The sequence below is a fragment of the Bidens hawaiensis genome, unplaced genomic scaffold (assembly GCF_021521415.1).
Source record: "Bidens hawaiensis isolate Kalapana, Puna unplaced genomic scaffold, B.hawaiensis_p1.1 tig00018902_1, whole genome shotgun sequence".
In the NCBI taxonomy this organism is placed as follows: Eukaryota; Viridiplantae; Streptophyta; class Magnoliopsida; order Asterales; family Asteraceae; genus Bidens; species Bidens hawaiensis.
The window spans coordinates 326,444-346,827 of record NW_027492871.1 but is presented as its reverse complement, the minus strand read 5'-3'; the positions used below and the strand labels follow the sequence as shown (position 1 = coordinate 346,827).

At 35.3% G+C, this 20,384-nt stretch overlaps 2 protein-coding genes and 1 pseudogene across 2 annotated transcripts; all 3 read left to right on the top strand.

Moving 5' to 3' along the window:
- The first annotated feature begins 3,035 nt into the window (after positions 1-3,035).
- LOC143557343 (uncharacterized) lies at positions 3,036-4,813 on the top strand. Its single transcript, XM_077046441.1, has 5 exons — positions 3,036-3,146; positions 3,658-3,753; positions 3,954-4,265; positions 4,533-4,615; positions 4,759-4,813. Exons 1-5 carry the CDS (start codon positions 3,036-3,038, stop codon positions 4,811-4,813), a joined length of 657 nt encoding a protein of 218 aa, XP_076902556.1.
- A 2-nt stretch (positions 4,814-4,815) lies between these two features.
- LOC143557333 (cytochrome c oxidase subunit 6b-1-like) lies at positions 4,816-6,501 on the top strand (the record flags this gene model as incomplete). The annotated part of the gene is made up of 4 exons (XM_077046434.1): positions 4,816-5,085; positions 5,353-5,435; positions 5,579-5,660; positions 6,194-6,501. Coding segments are annotated over 4 exons (489 nt in total), but the record flags the coding sequence as incomplete, so codon positions are not given.
- Positions 6,502-9,763: 3,262 nt separating this feature from the next.
- LOC143557349 (18S ribosomal RNA) lies at positions 9,764-9,950 on the top strand (annotated as a pseudogene).
- The last annotated feature ends 10,434 nt before the right edge of the window (positions 9,951-20,384 follow it).

Genomic DNA, 20,384 nt, shown 5'->3' with positions numbered 1-20,384 from the left:
TAAACGTTTCCGCGAAAGTTTTAATGAACTCTGATTTGTAAGAACTGTGTTTATGAGTAAATCCGACGCTAAAGTAAGGCTACCGGGTTCGGGGCCTTACATCACTCACCAAAATTCACCACTCATCAGTCATAACTTATACAACTGTTTAAAGAACATTAAATGGAAACTATTTGTCTCATCTCTAGTCTTGTTCCAGAGGTCGCTTTTTTGGGTTAGTTTGTACATGCCTCGTCTAGTTTCTTGCTAGTGGGATTTTCTTTATAATATCTATGCCGTTAAAAAAATGAAAACTACTTATAAATATTAAATTACTTTACATTGTTGCTTACATCTAACAATTTATAGTTAATTCTATATGGATATTAATTACAAATTGCATCTACACTATTAAAGATGCATAAAAAAAGCTAGATTGAGAACCAGATACCAAATTGAAACCATTTTAACAAGAATCGGTTAGGAACGGATCCAACCTACCAATTTATAAACCTATACTTTGAATCTGGCAAACCCAAACCAAGCCGATACTTCCCCTTTCGAAAACCAATTTCAGTAAAACCATGTTTGACCAAGTTTGACTTAGCTTGAAACTAGCTACAATCCAAACAGGTTCACGAAAAAACCCTATTTGTGGACCTCAATACACTAACACTAATAGTGGTGTACAAAATTTAGTTTGGGTTATAAACCGAACCAAGTTGGCCAACAAAAAACAAAAATTAGATTGTAAAAAGCTATTCGAGTTATATACCAGTTTAGAAGGAAAAATGTTTGAACATATCAAAACGGTTGGGGCCGGGTCCAAACCAGTCTGGGAAAAAAAAAACAGTTTCAGGTAACAAAACTACGCACGAATACAAGAGCTTACGGGTTGGGCCGGGTCTAAATATGTATGGCCCGAACCTTTTTCGATTGTGAATCAGGTTGGGGCATAAACTAGTTTGACAGGTCCAAAAGGTTTGTTTGTACACTAGAGTTTGCACAAAATAACCGGTTTGGGACCGGTTCACCACAATCGACCCAATCTGTTGGTTCTAGTATCGGTTCCGCTTTTGGAACTACCAAACCCATTTTAAACCTGACAGATTTGAAAAAAAAATGATTTTAATTTTAAACCGGTTTATAAACCAAACCGAATCGGTTCCAACCAGTTATAACATTCATGCCCTTAGTGTAATCTAAAATATAAAAGTGGCCCAAATAGTTGAAGCAAAACTTAGCCCATACATCCCAAGGCCCATGGCCCAATATAAAAAATATAAAATACTAAAAAAATTAATCTTCCTCTTTGTTTGCCGACTTTATCGATTTGTAAAACCTAATCCCTCAAATCTCGTCTCCAATGGCGGAATCCGATAATAAGACCAAATCTCTCTCTCAGGTACACTATTATTATTATTATTATTAATCACAATTTTAATTTCTTATTACGTAATTTAATTCAATTAATTTGTAACTGAACTCATGAAACTGTTTGAGTTGAATCGGATTCGGATCCGAGTTCAGTGTCCGTGTCGAATGCCGATTTATGCTTATATGTGAAATTTGTAACGAGTTTAGTTTTATGTGTTAGGTTATTGAATGTAATTTGACTTTACATATTATTTTTTGAGACATTTGTTGACTTCAAATAAATTGTTTGGTTGTTTTGAAATTATGCATTTCCATCACTTGATCGTTTTATTAAAATTGAATGAGCTTAACTAAACGAGTTTTATTTATCCGAAGCTCGAGTAGCTCGCGAGTAGCTTGGATCGTTTGCAGTTTGCACCCTTGGATTTAACTTCAGTTATCAATATTGAGAAGTTTGTTAACGTTTAATGAATTTGACTTTAGATATTAGTTTTTGAGAAATTTGTTGACTTCGAATAAATTGTTTTGAAATTATGCGTTTTTATTAGTTGATTTTGTTTTGTTAAAATTAAACAAGCTTCCCGTACGAGGTTCTAGCTTGGGCTCGATAACTAAACAAGCTTTATTTGAGGCTCGTAATTGGGTCGAGTTCGAAAAAGCTCGGTTCTTTTCGAGCTTTTTATCGATCATGTATCTCGAGTAGCTTGGTTCGTATGCACCCCTAGATTTATCTTCGTTTATGAATTGTTGAGAAGTTTGTTAATAACAGATTTTATGTGTTACCTTTTTAATTTAATTTGACTTTAGATTTTGAGAAATTTGTTAGCTTTAAATAAATTGTTTGATTGTTTTGAATTTCGAAGTTATGCAATATTATTAGTTGATTGTTTTGTTAAAATTAAACGAGCTTCAATACAAGGCTCGACCTTGGACTTGATAACTAAACAACCTTTATTCGAGGCTCGGAATCGGGTTGAGTTTGCAAAAGTATTCGAGGCTCGGAATCGGGTTGAGTTTGCAAAAGTATTCGAGGCTCGGAATCGGGTTGAGTTTGCAAAAGTTTGGTTTTTTTCTAGCTTTTTATCGATTTAAGCTTTAGTAGCTTGGTTTGTATGCACCCCTAAATTTAACTTTAGTTATCATTATTTGAGAAATTTATTGTCATTGCTTTGTTACTTTGTTAATAAATGAAGTTTTATATCTGAAAAGTTTGTTATGAAATGAGGATTTAATATGCTATAAGCATTAAGATGATATTTTTAATAACTGTTAGTGCTTGCTTCTTGCAGTCAGCTTTTAATAGTGGAACAACTAGATAATTTGGTTTATTTATGAGGTGATAATAGGAAAGCTGATTGTAATATTGAATTTGGTATACATTTAGTTGGTTTTTTGTAACCCAACGAAATTTTGAAGAGGTAAAAGACTCGACTTTCTTAGTGCTTTATCGGTGACAGTCTTACTTCATGTTCTAGTTTTATTTGTGGGTGAAAGAATGGCTTTCAAAAGTGTCTTATTAGTAAAAAGAAAAATATCTTTAGCTTATCTGCATGTGGGCAATTATGAAAGTCGAGTCTTTTCAGAATTTCCCTCATTTCGTTGGGTTGCTTATGCATTTGGTCATGAAGGGCACTAAGGCCCCCTCACGAGTCATGAGTAAGGGTTGCTGAGCGGGTACAATGCCGCCACCTATGCGACTACTTGCTGAAAGTCAAGGATCGGGTATTGCAACCTGTGGAAAGAAGAAAAGTGAGAGAACTTATGTGAGGAAAGGAGTGAGAAAGATGCATGTGTGTGCGAGTATTTGCGGGTAGATGGCGCTGGTGTTTGTGGGTTCTGGCGGGTTCAAAGGGGGTGGGTTAGATGTCGACTGCAGATTGGGGTTTGGCTGGGTTCGTGAGAGGAACGCCCTGTTCCCTTAACTAGTTTATTTTGTTAAGTCTGATAGGTAGCATAAATAGGTCTTTAATTTAGATTTCTTTTCAAATTCGTCTGTTTAATTATTTTTACTTTGTGTCATGGATTTGTGGCAACTCTCACAGGGCTTTGAACTTTTATTATTATTTTCTCAGCTTTATGGCAGTCAAAATTAAAAAATAAGTTTTTTAACGCCTTCAGCTAGACTTGCTTTTGGTGATTTTAAATTTTTAGTATAGTTTGACTTTTGTGTGTAATCTGTGTTTTTGGCGTCTCTGGATCTTTGTTTATCTTTTATAGTTGTTTTTTGTTTCTCTTATAGAGCAATTGTAAAAACCTTGATTTGCATAATTTTTGAGTGGCTTATTTAGTTGTTGATTATAGTTTGGTAAATTTGGAGATCAAGAACATGCTACTCATGAATTTGTATGTGAATTATTGAAGGTTTTGGGGGTCCTCTACTTTTTACAGAGTCATAGGGTTAGAAGTTTGTTATGATCATACATGAACTTTCCATTGTTTTTGATTTTTTTAGCTTTATCAAATTTAAGAATTTTGAAGATTAGGCTTTTTTTTTTAATAATAATAGGAAAAAAAATAAAGAAGTATCCGACCTGCCGGATTAGACTTTGATTTAAAATTTAAGTCCATTGTCTAAACATACATTTATTTTCATGTAGGATTATCTGCTTAAGGATGCAGAAGAGAAGGTGAAAGTAACTACAGAACCTGAAGTCAAGAGTGCTGACAAGGAAGCTGTTGAAGCTGCCCCCGCACCACCTGCTGCTACAGATCCGGTTGAGCCACCTGTCACCGCTGTAGTCAAAGAAAGTGACCCTAAACCTGCAGATGCTGCCGCTGAAGAAACCGTTGCTGCAACTGAGAAATCTGATAACGATGTCACCGAGGCAGTTGAGACACCTGCTGCCACTGAAGAAAGAGGTGAAAATGCTGAAGAAGAAAACACTGCTGATGAAAAACCAGAGATTAAGGTACGTTTTATTGGACCAGTGTGTTATTCACTCGTAACTTTAATTTTGAAAATACTTTCTTTAAAATAGAATTTTGATAGCTGTGCAATTTGTTTTTTCAAAATCAAAGAGACTGCGGTTTTCTTATTATCTAGAAAACAAGTTTATTTTACTTTTCTTTTTAAACATCAATGGCGATGATATAAAGAATTTCTGTTGTTGCATTATCAACTTAATCTTATACATGAGGTTATAACCTTTTACTAATTAAGATGGTTCTTTTAACAGCTAGAGACTGCACCTGGAGATTACCGATTTCCAACTACAAATCAAAGCCGACATTGCTTTACCAGATATGTTGAGTACCATAGGTGAGCCTTTTAGCTTTTTGTTTATATTATATATGTGTGTGTGGTATCATAAAGTTTGAAGGATGCATATGAATTTGCCTCTTCAAAATTTCTTATTTATTGGTTTTTATTTGTTTTTATTTGTTTTTGTTATGATTTATCAGATGTGTGGCTGCAAAGGGAGAAGATGCTTCTGAATGCGATAAATTTGCAAAATAACTACAGAACCTGAAGTCAAGAGTGCTGACAAGGAAGCTGTTGAAGCTGCCCCCGCACCACCTGCTGCTACAGATCCGGTTGAGCCACCTGTCACCGCTGTAGTCAAAGAAAGTGACCCTAAACCTGCAGATGCTGCCGCTGAAGAAACCGTTGCTGCAACTGAGAAATCTGATAACGATGTCACCGAGGCAGTTGAGACACCTGCTGCCACTGAAGAAAGAGGTGAAAATGCTGAAGAAGAAAACACTGCTGATGAAAAACCAGAGATTAAGGTACGTTTTATTGGACCAGTGTGTTATTCACTCGTAACTTTAATTTTGAAAATACTTTCTTTAAAATAGAATTTTGATAGCTGTGCAATTTGTTTTTTCAAAATCAAAGAGACTGCGGTTTTCTTATTATCTAGAAAACAAGTTTATTTTACTTTTCTTTTTAAACATCAATGGCGATGATATAAAGAATTTCTGTTGTTGCATTATCAACTTAATCTTATACATGAGGTTATAACCTTTTACTAATTAAGATGGTTCTTTTAACAGCTAGAGACTGCACCTGGAGATTACCGATTTCCAACTACAAATCAAAGCCGACATTGCTTTACCAGATATGTTGAGTACCATAGGTGAGCCTTTTAGCTTTTTGTTTATATTATATATGTGTGTGTGGTATCATAAAGTTTGAAGGATGCATATGAATTTGCCTCTTCAAAATTTCTTATTTATTGGTTTTTATTTGTTTTTATTTGTTTTTGTTATGATTTATCAGATGTGTGGCTGCAAAGGGAGAAGATGCTTCTGAATGCGATAAATTTGCAAAATATTATCGCTCACTTTGCCCAGGCGAATGGGTATGTTTACTTTTCACAACTAATATTATCATATCAATCCGTTAAATAGTATGACCGTAAAAGCTCCTATCGCTGGTACTCGCACAACATAATTTAGGTGATTCTAGCAACTAACTTTGTTTAGATGATTCTTATGTTGATACTGCATGTGCAAATAATGCTTTCTTGCAAAAAGAAGATAGATATACGTGTTTAAAAAAGTTAATTCTTTTATTAAAAGTTATCATCTCTAAAAATAGTTATTAAACGTGTCATTGTGACATGTCACATACGGATACATTAACATATAAGATGTTGCATGAACACATTCTTGTCAAAACAAAAAATGTCTATTACAGTTGCCGCAACTTTGCTAAAATCAATATTGTGCAATTTTTTTTCGTCTAATTTAAATTTAACTTATTTGTTAAAATAAGGAAAAAGCGTAAGGATTTTTTATTTTCCATGTATTTCGTCTTTTCAGTCATTACAGAATACTAGCCTTAGCATTTGATAATTTATCCTGTTATAATTCAATTTGTTTGACGATGCAGATTGATAGATGGAACGAGCAAAGGGAGAATGGGACATTCCCAGGCCCGCTATAAGACCCCATATTGCATGCAAATTTGTTACAATGAGAAATGGAACTCAAAACAACCATTTAATAAAACTATTGGTGTTCCGTGAGCCTAGAAACATGTCGGGTCGGCATTCATTGCCATAACTCCCTTCTTTTTTTGTTGCGTGATATTCCAACTGTTTTTTGATGTTCACAGGTTTTGTTAAAAAGATTAAACTGTCATGATAATGATGATAATAATAGTGTTCCTAATGGTCGCTTGTTTGGTCGAGTGCGTCACATGTTACATTTCTAGTTGTCATTTTTTAATTTTGTATCAAGATATATGAAATGCATAAGGCAGCAAGACTCATTCAAGAAACAAACACATCATCATATTATAGATGGCAACGATTGCGGATCAAGTCCAAGCTTGTGTAGTGAACTGAAACTAGCAAGAATCGCACAAACATTTTGTATGTAACACTGGATTAAAATATATGTAATGCATCAAAGAGAATAATGTCTTTTTGACTCATTCAGGAAACAAACACATGATCATATAATAGATTACACTGAGTACCAATCAAGTTCAAACATGTGTAGCAAACCGATACTAAGAGGGTGTTTGGGATTGAGTTTGAAAAATGCTTATCGGCTTATTGGCTTCTTAAAAGGTGTTTGGCAAATGTAAAAGCCCCTTTTGTTTTGGCTTTTTGATTGGCTTGAAAAACACTTTTTCAAAAGCTCCAATTTGAGGCTTTTCAAAAATGCTTTTGGCTTTTTGATTGGATTTTTACTAATCTACCAATCCTTTGCCTTTTTTAGTCATTTTATGTAAATAAGTTAAGCCAAACATTTTTTAAAAAGCGCCTATGGCTTTTCCAACCACATAAGCTAATCCAAACACTTTTTTAAATACTCCTTTTCAAAAAGCCAGAAACCAATAAGCACTTTTGACAAAAAGCACTTTTAAAGTTAAATAAGCAATCCCAAACACCCTCTAACATCAATCGCACAAAAATTCGTGCCAAAAAGTTTCCTAGTTCACCACCGAGTGATGTAAACATTAACATTAGTTATCTGTATCCCATTTCTAATACTAACATCAATCGCACAAAGATTCGTGCCAAAAAGATTCCTAGGTTCGCCACCGACTGATGTAAACATTAACATTAGTTATCTAGATCCCAATGCTACCGATAGTGACATGAATCGGACAAACATTTGTGCCAAAAAGATTCCTAGGTCTGTCACTGACTTGACGTAAACATTAACATTAGTGATCTACATCCAAATTCTACAACCAAAAGTAACAACTTAACCTAATTTATAAACTCATCATCAAACCAAAAGATATTAATAAGTTACCAATTCTTGATCCATGGTGTTCAATCTTTAAACCCTTCTGCAGGCCACCATCTCGGCCACAGGAAAGTCATACTGCGCGCCTTCGCAATCTCCAACAGATCAACATCACCATCTCCACCACCACGCCCGCGTTTCACCTCACCCGCCATCTTCATAACCCGATTCAACGCATCTTTAAATGTCATATCATTAGAACAGTTACTTGTTTGCCCACGTGTCTTAATCGAAACCGGCAACTTCCGCTTTCGAATGCTAGTACTTTCTCGTTCCCTCTTGGGCAATTTATCAAACACTTGGTGTGCATTCACATTACCCGGGTCAATTTCCATCTGATCACCATCATTTCTGTCAATTGTAAGTGAATTGTCTTCTTGGGGGGTGTGGTACTCGTCGGAGCTGTCCGGCAGCGTGACGATTGGTACTCCGGCGACATTTTCCGGCGATGAAGTTGACTGAATGTCGTTCAAGAATACTTTTAAACCGCTTGAGAAGCCGCAAGATTGTAACCTGACCTCATTGGAAGCGGTACGGTGGCAGTTGGGTATGATCAGTGAACTAATTTTGTCGCCGGAATTCGCCATTGTTGATTACAAGTGTTTTAGGGTTGCTTTGTGTTTCCCAATTTCAAACTACAATAATATAGTCTGACATATATATTTTTAAGGGTCCGATAATAACTTCGTCTTTCGATCGGGGAGAAACCCGAAATAAGACCGATGTCTGTGGACACTTGCTTGCACAGCATTACGGTGAGATAAAAACCCGTCAGTTCAAGAATCCTATTAGGCTTGTAAACGAACTAGATTCGGCAAACTCTTCGTGAACCGTGCAACGGGAAGTTCGTTTATATTTGTTTATTTAATAAACGAACGAACATTTGTTTTGTTCATTCATTAATATTCGTATATGTCTTATTCATGTTCGTTTATTTTTGTTCATTTATGTTTCTTTGTGTTCATTTAAATTTAAGTATGTTCATGTATGTTCAATTATGTTTGTTTATCTTTGTTCATTTATGTTCTTCAATTGTTCGTTTAGGTTTTAAATAAACGAATACGGGCATGTTCATTTTTTAAACAAACAAACATGAACACCAAATATATGTTCGTTTAAAGTTAAATGAACAAACATGAGCATACCCTTGTTTGTGTTCGTTCGGTTCGTTTACAAGCCTAAATCCAACTAATGAAAGCCACGTATTCGCCTATTCTCTCACCATCACCATGATGCCACTAAACTAAATGTTGAGGACAAGAATTAAACATAGGTTACACGGAGTACCAAACCACTCCACTAATTATAAATTAGTTTGATTACAATGTACTCTATAGGAAATTGATGAATATATAGTATTTAATAAATAATTGAAATACAGTAAACAATGATCTTATCATAGACTACTAATAAATAATCTACATGATATGATATCATACTTGGATAATGATATTCAAAGTAGAATCGAAGAACAGATTGAAGACGAAGCGGTGGAATGGCGATGATTTTAGTCATTGGAGAGTGGAGAATTAACGTTGGAAAAATGCAGATTGATATCGGCTTTGCAAATGAACGGTTTATGTTCATACGCATAGGCGACTCGTGGAAATAAAAGCGGGTTGGGCGAGACTTGCGTTAGACCCAGATGGAATGGATAAATGAGTTAAATTTCTGAAAGTCATTGTGAGAACGGCACATCAGCAAAAAGTTGTATTTTATTAAGAGCAACGATGAAGAGCTCAATTTTATACCCTTATTTTAAGCCCAAAAGTGGTAATAATAAACATCTTCTCTATTTGTGTCATATACGGTCATACGGGGTCGCAAGTTCGAGGTTTGGCAAAAAGTTTCCCATTCTTTATCCCGAGTATATACATGTCCACATATAAAAAAATACTATTAAAACTAATTAAAAAGGCTTCGAATCACTATGAATATATCAAAATTTTTTAGTAATAGCTAATGTCTGCTCGCGTGATTTGGAATAGAGTACTGTTACTCTATTTAAATCTAAAAAACATGTACTCTATCTAAAAAACATGAAGCAGCTCCAGCTAAGAGGCTCATATACAGAACGTCGAGAAATAATCCCCGGAGCGGATGAAATTTCACCTCTACCATCAATAGGCTTAGCTGGCGGCATACTTAACACATGCAAGTCGGACGGGAAATGGTGTTTCCAGTGGCGGACGGGCCGTGAGTAACGTGTAAGAACCTGCCCTTGGGAGGGGAACAACACCTGGAAACGGCTGCTAATACCCCGTAGGCTGAGGAGCAAAAGGAGGAATCCGCCCGAGGAGGGGCTCGCGTCTGATTAGCTAGTTGGTGAGGTAATAGGTTACCAAGGCGATAATCAGTAGCTGGTCCGAGAGGATGATCAGCCATACTGAGACTGAGACACGGCCCAGACTCCTAGCTTACCTCAAATCACATTTAAAACAAACATCTTAAGTCTTTATTTGTGCATCATTGAAAACAAACATTGAACATAGAGACAAATTAAACAAATAAAATATAAAGTTTACGGACCAAATCTCTAGCTTACCTCAAATCACATTGACTATTCATGTAATTTCTTGACTTAAACCTCACAATTTGGAGAGACAAATTTTTATCCACTGTTGCCATATCGCTACATCAATGACACACACACATATATATATATATATAATAGAAGTATAGTTTGAAAACCCTCTTGAGTTGAGAAAACCCATGAAAACCCTATGTAACATTGTTTTTTTTTGTTACATGTAATATATGTTGTTACATTTAATACAAAACATTGAAAACATAAAAAAAATGTTTTGCTATTTTTTTTTACATTTTTTAGTAATTTTTATATATGCTTTCAGGAGAGAGAAAATGTAAATAAACTTTTATATTTTTTATGAACTTTAATTGTGGAACATAAGATTTAATCTTTAATTAAAAACATGTGGTTGAGAATAGGTTTCTAGAGTTTTCACAACTCGAGTGGGTTTTTATTCTAACCTAACACTGTATATATATATATATATATATATATATATATATAGGGTAAGGATCCTAAGAGAACCCTTGACAAATTAAGAACTTTGAGAACCATTTTGAACCACTAAAACAAACCTCTAAAAAATATTTAAAAAATTATAAAACAAAAAAAAATGAAAATTTTTAAAAAGTAAAAAACTAAAATTCTTATTGTTCATTCTGGTTTCATAAAAAAACCAAAAAAACAAAAAGCAAAAAAATTAATATACACAAGTGTATAATTTCATTTGATCTCTAGTTACGTAATGTACATATATGTACATTATCATTTACCTTAAATTATACATATGTGTATATATGTACATAACTACATATTATACATATATGTATAATTTTAGCTAAGCAGAGAATTTTTTTTTGTTTTTTTAGAAACCGTGATGATAAATAAGAACTTTGTTTTTTTTTTTTACTTTTTATTTTGTGTTTTATGATTTTCTTTATTTTTGGGTTTTTTGTGGTCTAAAATGATTCTCATGGTTCTCAATTTCCAAAACGTTTTCAGATGATCCTGTATATATATATATAGGGAGGGATCTTTTGACAACCATGTTGAGTTGTAAGAACTTAAGAACTCCATTATAGGCCACACATTTAATTAAATGGATTGAAATATGTGGTTGAGATTAAATCTGGCAAAAAAGTCAAAGTAGGAGAGAGAATAAAGATGTAAGTGGTTACACTAATTTTTACGTCCGTTACACATGTGTAAAAAGACGACTCGATGCGTAAAAAATTCTGTAATTTTTTTTACGTGTATGTAACCTATATATATTACGCACGTGTAAAAAAAATCGTTACACTGAGTTCTTTCAAGTTCTTAAAACTCAAAGGGGTTCTCATTTGAAATCTCCCATATATATATATATATATATATATATATATATATATATATATATATATATATATATATATATATATATATATATATATATATATATATATATATATAGGGTAAGGATCCTAAAAGAACCATTAGCAAATTGAGAACTTTTAAAACCATTTTGGACCACTAAAAAAACCTCTAAAAAAATATTTTAAAAATTATAAAACAAAAAAAAATGAAAATTTTAAAAAGGTAAAAAAACCAAAATTCTTATATTTCATTCTGGTTTCATTAAAAAAACCGAATTTTTTTTTCTTTTTAATTCGTATCATACCTATACACATAGGTATACTTTCATTTAATCTCTAATTATGTAAATGATGAAGAGAATCATATTATTTTCAAAGTCTCTAGTTACACATATGTATAATTTAGAGTTTTTTAAAGTTTTCAATTTAGGTTACATTTAATGTTATTTTATTGTTATCATCATTAATATTGTTTTAATTGATTGTTATTATTTGTATAGAAGTAATAGTATTAATGATATCATTCAATTATTATAATAATTATAGTAATTTGTTACTTATTATTATTATTATTATTATTATTATGTGGTTCTATATATTAGTAATGCCGGTTTGGTAGTGTGGGCATGTGACGGGTTTACACTGGACTAAAATAATATTTGCTCTTTTTGTTTGCTTGAAATCTAAAGTTATCCGATCAAGCCGTCGTTGGTCACGTTTATACAAGACGGTACAAAAAAAAGTTTACATGAATTCAGGAATTTACGTACATAGTAACTTTATATTTGTTTTAGTGAAAAAAAATAAAAAATAAAAACATTTAATTAATATGAAAAGAAACATTGCATTCATTGGGTATACGTTAAAATAAAACTAACAACATTTCTTTAACAAAAAATTTAAATATAATTATTATAACAAGCCTTATAGATTATTTGATTCTCCATCAAATTAATGTCCCTTTACGAGATCTTGGCCGGGACCATTACACCCATCAACACAAACTCCGCCCGTAAGTTCACAAAAGACACAACCTCTTTGACCGAAGAAACAATGAGAATCTTTCTTGCAGTATCTTTGATCCCACGTTGCATCCAGCAACATCGCTTAACAGATAATTTATAACCAAAATATTAGATGAAATACAAGACATAACATCCCAAAAAATAAATAAATAAATAAAATATCTAACCAGATGAAATGATGACAATTAACATGAATAGAACTAAGGTATTTTGTGTATTTCTCATTCTTTCTTTCTATGGGTTTCTCTCTAATACAAACTAAATACATGAACTTGTATATACACACATAATAAACTTACAAAAGATATATTACTTTTCTAGATCATTAATTAAAGTGTAATCTTTTTTATTCTTACATTATATAAATGCTATACATTTGATATTTTTAATCTAATATTAATGTGTAATACCAACATTAATTAATGTGTATTACCAACAGGGTTGGTGACTAATTGGTTAAGACAGTTTATTAAACACCTGAGTTTAAGATGGGAGGTCTTGAGTTCGTATTCCACATACGGCAATAATTTAAAGAATTTCGCAGTTAAAAAAAAGTTTATTTTAGTAAAGCAACAAATATTTCAATTATTTTAAAAATATATTACAAGATATTTGTTTGCAATTTTGACATTTGGTGCTTTTTTTCCTTCAGAAAACTTTTTACCTGCCAACAAATTTTTTAAATGGTGTACTGGCTAAATTTATTCGAAAAACAAATATTTCCATTATTTTATGTAACATCCGTTAATTTTTCCGTTCAAAGGGTTTAAGCTTGTAGAGTATGTATATTCCTCGGGATTTAACCGACATTTCTCGAAAACCTTTTCGTCAAACCGGTACGTTAAGTTATTTAAACTTCCATTTCTTGTTGCCATATCTCTCAAATTAGAAGGGCTAGAGTGTAACTTGTTGTTTTATATCATAAAACTAAAAACCCTAGCCCCCTCCCTTCCTTATTCCCGATCGGACAAGAGAGCAGCCAAGGAGTTGCGATTTTTCTTTTTTTTTTTTGCAGCCAAGGTGTGATCATAAAACTTCAATTAAAGGTTCGTACTATGTCCCTACAAGTCTTTTACACCTTAATTGATCATATTAACGCGCTTATTGGTTGTTAGGGTTGAGTTTTGGTTATAACGATTTCTGACAGATTCGTACTCGATTATTGTTTGGTCTGTAACTCGATGAAAAAATATTTTTTTTGATCGATTCTTGTTTCTATGATGTTCTACTTTGAGTCTAGTTTTCAGAAAGGTATAATATGTAATTTTTGGACGACATTTGAATGCTTTTTATGATTTTATAAGATCGCGTGTCAAAGCTGATGCGGGATGACGGATTCTGGTCTGTCTTCCTGACGTCATAATCCTTTTTCGACAAGTCCAAATTGGTTGGTTCCACTTCTGGAAGTTAGTATTTTGAGTTAGGAACCAAACCCAATTGGAATCATTTAATTTGGCTGGGTAATGATTTTTATAAAAATAAAACCATATTGTTGCGCACTGAAATAGCTGCACATACCTTTCTGTGTTGGAGAAATCTTTATGATTTTTGTGTCCACTAGAAAAATATAATAAAAATATTTTTATAAACCTAAAACATTTATTAAAGTCTGGTAAAAATTTAATAATTTATTTCAAAGGTTATCCTATGTAATTAAATGCATCTTCGCATGCTAAAATCTACACGTTTTACTTGTTATTGATCGATAAGTTCGTTTTAGGCTTAACCGGTGGATGTTCTATTGTGTTCTTGTCGGGGCTGTTTGAAGTGAGTTTTTGCACCGCAATCTTCCTAGTATGTCCCATATATCATACTTTAAAATCATGTTCTTTGGTGTTCGTTAGATTGGTCAACTAGTTGTAGTTTGATTGTTAGTGTTCGGTTGACTAGAATTGTAGTTTTGTGCGTTTAATGCAAGGGTCGAAGTGATTAACGACCAATTTAGCTTGGGGGAACTTGGTTTGATGTACAGGCTGTTGGAAAATCATTTTTATAAGTTATGGGGCTGAATTGGTTGTCGGTTGCTCAAACGGGTCGGTACAACGCGCAATTGCGTTTATTGAATAGTTGGTGCGTTGTACTTGCAAGTTACCGACCCATTTGACTCGTGTAGCGTCATGTGGACTTGTTGGCTGTGATTTTATCATGTTGGGTCCACACGGGGCTGATTTGGATGTTAATGGCCTAAACGACTCTTAGACGCACGTGTTAGTGTCACCTAGTGCTTCAAGGGTAAATTGGGAATTCTTTATTCCCGGGAGTATCTAAGGGTCGTGTTGGTGCATGTAAGGCCCCGGGGGCTGTTATAATTGAGTTTGATGAGGTCGAGGTTTTAGGTAACTCGAACCATGTTAGAACATCTCGTAGGATAAATGAGTCCGTTCGATGTCGTTTGTAATGTTTGTATGTAAACCGATAGGTGTTTGAGTTTTGGGATTACTTAGGGATTATCTAGCTCGTGGTGAGTACGTGTCTTGTGTCAGGTGAGTTCATGATGCCCCCTTTTTACTCTTTTAAGATTTTGAGCTAGCATGCACACCTAAGCGATTTTGCTTGATGAATTGTTTAAAATTATTTTGGATGGGCTTACTTGTATAAGGTAGGCCTTGAGTTGATATTATCGTATGTATGTATGTATTATTGTATGGACAATATTTGGCGATGTTAGTAGTCGTTATCGACTACGGATGTTATGTATGCCTACTTGTGTTTGCATATATTGGATGAGATGTTACGTGTTTGGGTTGTACGTGTGCTCGACCCTGATGTTATTACTTGGATGAGATGTTACGTTTTTGGGTTGTACGTGTGCTCGACCCTGATGTTATTACTTGGATGAAGTACATGTAGGTATATAATTATAAGGATGTTTATATATAATTATAAGTATGTTCATATATACTTACAAGGATGTTTATATATAATTATAAGTATGTTCATATATACTTATAAGGATGTTTATATATAATTATAAGGATGTTCATATATGATTATAAGGATGTTTATATACATATACAAGGATGATTACTTATTATTGATGATGACCTAACTGTTGTAACCCGTTTTATTTTTAAAACTCTTGGAATGATTATGACTATTATTATTTTAGATGTCAATTATTAAAACTTGAACTCACTCAGCTCAAGCTGACTTTGTGTGCATGTTAGTGTGAGTTTCAGGTTAGGAGGAGTATGCGTTTCCGTTTGGACGTGAACGAAGCTACTTGGACGGTGGAGAGCATACTTAGTCGGAAGTTTTAATGATGAACACTTTTCTTTTAAAGTTTTATTAAATACATTGAAGTTTGGTTTTGGGCATAATTCCCGAGTTTTGGGAACTTGTTTTAATAATTATAATTTTTCGCTGAATTATACTCTGAAATGGTTTCGAAATGAAATGAATTGTTTTGGGTTTAAGAATTTTGTAAGTTTCGTGTATGATCACCAACTGTAGGATTCCCGGGATTCGGGGTCTTACATTTTAAAAATATATTACAAGACATTTGTTTACAACTTTGACATTTGGTGCTTTGTTTCTTTGAGAATTTTTTTAACTCTCAATGAATTCTTCAAATGAACTATTAACTAAATTTATTTGAAAAAAAATTAACTAGAGAGATGCATGGACATATTTAATTTATTTTCTTCTATAGTAGGATTAAATTAATTATCATTTAAATTAATTACTTTATACGTATGGTTACGTAATCTTCATGTAAGGCCCTGAACCCCGGGAACCCCACAGTTGGTATTGATACAAAACACTTATAGAAATAATTTAACTTAAAAACCGTCTCTTCCATTAAAACAAACGTATCAGAGTATCAATTTAGCGTAAAAACATGAAAAATGAAATAAGTTCCCAAAACCCGGGAAATTTGCCCAAAAACCAAAATAAGTATAACTTTTATAAGTCTTCTGAAATAAAATATTCATAAACAATTCTTCATTCCAGTATGCCCTTCACCAACCAAGTAGCTCCGTGCACGTCCAAGCGATAAGGCATCCTCTTCCAATTCCTGAAACTCACACTAACATGCACACAAAGTCAGCTTGAGCTAAGTGAGTTCAAGTTTTAAGTAAAAGATATCAGTAGTAAAAATCATGATAGTCATACAAAAAGTTTTTAAAAGTAAAAGGGTGCATCCATCAAATCATCATTACCGAACTTAAACATCCTCATACATACATATACAAAATGTATATGTAAACATCCTTTCAATAACATCCCTATATACATAACAGTATATATATATATATATATATATATATATAACATCCACGTATAACATTAGGGTCGAGCAAACATACAACCCAAACACGTAACATCAGTGCATGCAAACACGAAGTAGGCATACACAACATCAGTAGTCGAAAACGACTACAACATCGCCAAATATAGGTCAATCAATAATGTATGTATGTATATATATATAACATCCCAAGGCCTACCATATGCTAGCAAGCCTATATAAAATCGTCCATTTCATCATGTAAGAAAACACTTAGGTGTGCATGCTAGCCGAAAAGTAAAAAGAGTAAAAAGGGCATCATGAACTCACCTGAAATCAATCGAACACCTGCAACGAGCTAGGAAAATCCCTAAGTGCACAATCACAAGCAAGGGCCTGTAAATAATACACAACACGTTACTAAACTAGACCATAAGAACACTCTTGCCTAATGGGCCGTTCAAGCCCAACACTATGGCCCAAGGCCCAACAACTTGGCCCAAGGCCCAACAACTTGGCCCAAGGCCCAAGGGTAATCAAATCGGGTCGAATGCGCGTGTAATAAACCTTAATACCATTTGTTAAACGAATCAGCCCCAAATGGACCAAATTCCATTTTAAATCTTTTCATTAATCAAGATTATGTCACCCGAGTTGATCGGGTTGACGGTTCCTTTTTATAACTCTTACTTTAACATATAAACGAAAATTCGCGCACCGCCGACTCGATTGACGAAGCACTAACCACAACAGCCCCGAGCATCAAAAAAATAATTTTTCCACAGCCCTTAAATCCCCCTAGGGCTGTACAAACTGATTCGGTCGGTCACCCGATCAATCAACGCATCAAACTCAACAATTTGCAATTCTACACCCGATAAACCCTAGTTTTCGAACTAAAATCGATTGACCGACCTAAACACCTCCAATGACCACGAAATTTTAATATGCTGTAAATGCCATACCTGGGGATCTTTCTATACCGAAAAATCTAACTTTTATCCACGGGAAGTGGGTCAATTACACCTTGGCCAAAAATCTGTCCAACGAAAAGTTTCGGCAAAATTGGGCATCAAAACGATTAGGGGTGAACAAAAAGAGCGTTGGGGATTGTGGTACATATCTTGAACTACTTCTAGGAGCTTGGAATCGATCAAAAAGCCGAAGCAATGGAAGGGGGGGCTGGAACCTGCCGATCGCAGCTGATGCAGAACTATGGTTTTAGGTTTTTTTTTATGTTATAATAATAAAACATTTTCATTCTAGCTCCCGGAATTTAATAATAATGCAACTTGGAAGAAATGTTAAGCGATTAGGCGTACCGGGATGACGTAAAGGCTTCCGAGAAACGTCGGATAAATCCCGAGAATTGTACGTACTCTACAATCTTTAATTCTTGAAATCGGAATCAACGGGCGTTACAAGTCCACCCCCTTACAATGGGATTCGTCCCCGAACCCCGATGCAACAGGAACAACTGCGGATAATGCTTCCCCATCTCATCTTTTGACTCCCAAGTAGCCTCGGAACCCCTACGGTGTCTCCACTGCACCTTCAACTGCCTAACCACCTTATTCCTCAGTCGTCTCTCCTGACGGTCAAGGATAGCAATCGGTTGCTCGATGTAGTTCAGCTTACCATCGAGCTCAATATCGTTAAGAGGCACATGGGCCTCCTTATCCGCTAAGCATTTCCTCATATGGGACACGTGAAAAGTAGGATGAATGCCCGCGAGCTCCTTGGGTAAATCCAGTCTATAAGCTACCTCACCAACTCGAGCCAAAATACGGAACGGGCCAATAAACCTCGGACTGAGCTTCCCCCTCTTACGAAAACGAATAATGGCCTTCCAGGGAGAAACCTTTAACATAACCCGATCCCCAACCTCAAACACAATAGGCCTTCGCCTTTTATCTGCATAAGACTTCTGACGATCCTGCGCGGCCTTCATAAATGCTTTAATCTTGTCGAGTTTCTCAGTCGTCGCCTCGACCACCTCCATACTACCCAACTACTTCTGACCAATTGAACCCCAACAGACTGGAGTCCTACATCTCCTACCATACAACATCTCAAACGGTGGCATCCCAATCGTGGCGTGATAACTGTTATTATACGAGAACTCTACCAACGGTAAGTGACGGTCCCAACTACCACCAAAGTCGATAACACAAGCCCGCAACATATCCTCGAGAGTCTGAATGGTCCTCTCGGACCGACCATCCGTCTGCGGGTGATAAGCAGTACTGATGAGGAGTTTGGTGCCCATCTCCTCTTGAAACATTTTCCATAACCTAGAGGTGTAACGCGTATCCCTATCCGACATGATAGATACCGGCACCCCGTGCCTAGAGACGATCTCACGAATAAACACATCAGCTAATTGCTCAGAATTAACAGTCTCTCGAATTGGCAAGAAATGGGCGCTCTTGGTCAATCTATCCACGATTACCCAAATGGTGTCATAATTATCCCTAGGAGTACGAGGTAGTTTTGTTACAAAATCCATAATAAGATGCTCCCATTTCCACTCAGGTATTTCCAACGGTTGAAGTTTCCTAAATGGCTTCTGATGCTCGCCCTTAACTTGTAGACACCTCAAACACTTACTCACATACTGAGCCACCTCAAACTTCATCGCAGGCCACCAATAATTCTTTTTCAAGTCTTGGTACATCTTGGTCGCGCCCGGATGAATGGAATAGCGCGACTTGTGCGCCTCATCCAAAATTTCACCCCTGAAACCTCCATATACATCGGTACCCATAAACGCCCATCCTTATACTTCACCCCATCACCGACGTCTTCCAACAACTTTTCCTGACCCCAAATACGCTCTGACATAATCCATTCCACCTGCAACGCTTCATTCTGGACGTTGGCTATCTGTTTCAAAATGTCGGGTTTGAGAATAAGCTGGTAGGATTTCACACGAATAGGTTTTGGCCTCTCCTTCCGGCTTAACGCGTCGGCCACCACGTTAGCCTTACCCAGATGGTACATGATCTCCAGGTCGTAGTCCTTAATCAATTCCAACCATCGACGCTGTCGCATATTCAGTTCCTTTTGCTCGAAGAAATACTTTAAGCTCTTATGGTCGGTATAAATAACGCAAGGAACACCGTACAAATAATATCTCCACAACTTAAGCGCAAACCCCACCGCCGCCAGCTCCAAATCGTGGGTAGGATAATTCGCCTCGTGAGGCTTCAACTGCCGTGATGCATAAGCGATGACTCGACCTCGCTGCATCAAAACACACCCAAGCCCCTGATAAGAGGCATCAGAATATACCACCAAATCATCGGTGCCATCAGGTAAAGCTAAGATCGGGGCATGCGTCAATCTGTTCTTCAACTCGAGAAAAGCCTCCTCCTGTTCCGTACCCCAAATGAACTTAACACTCTTCTTAGTCAGCTTGGTCAGTGAAGAAGCAATTTTCGAGAAATCGGGAATAAAGCGGCGGTAATACCCTGCCAAACCCAGGAAACTACGGATTTTAGTTGGAGACTTAGGAGCCTCCCATTCATTCACAGCTTCCATCTTTGCAGGGTCAACCAGAATACCACTTGGGTTAATAACATGGCCCAAGAATTGAACCTCACGTAACCAGAAGGAACACTTAGAAAATTTCGCATACAATTTGTTCTTCCGCAGAACCTCCAACACTTCCCTGAGAT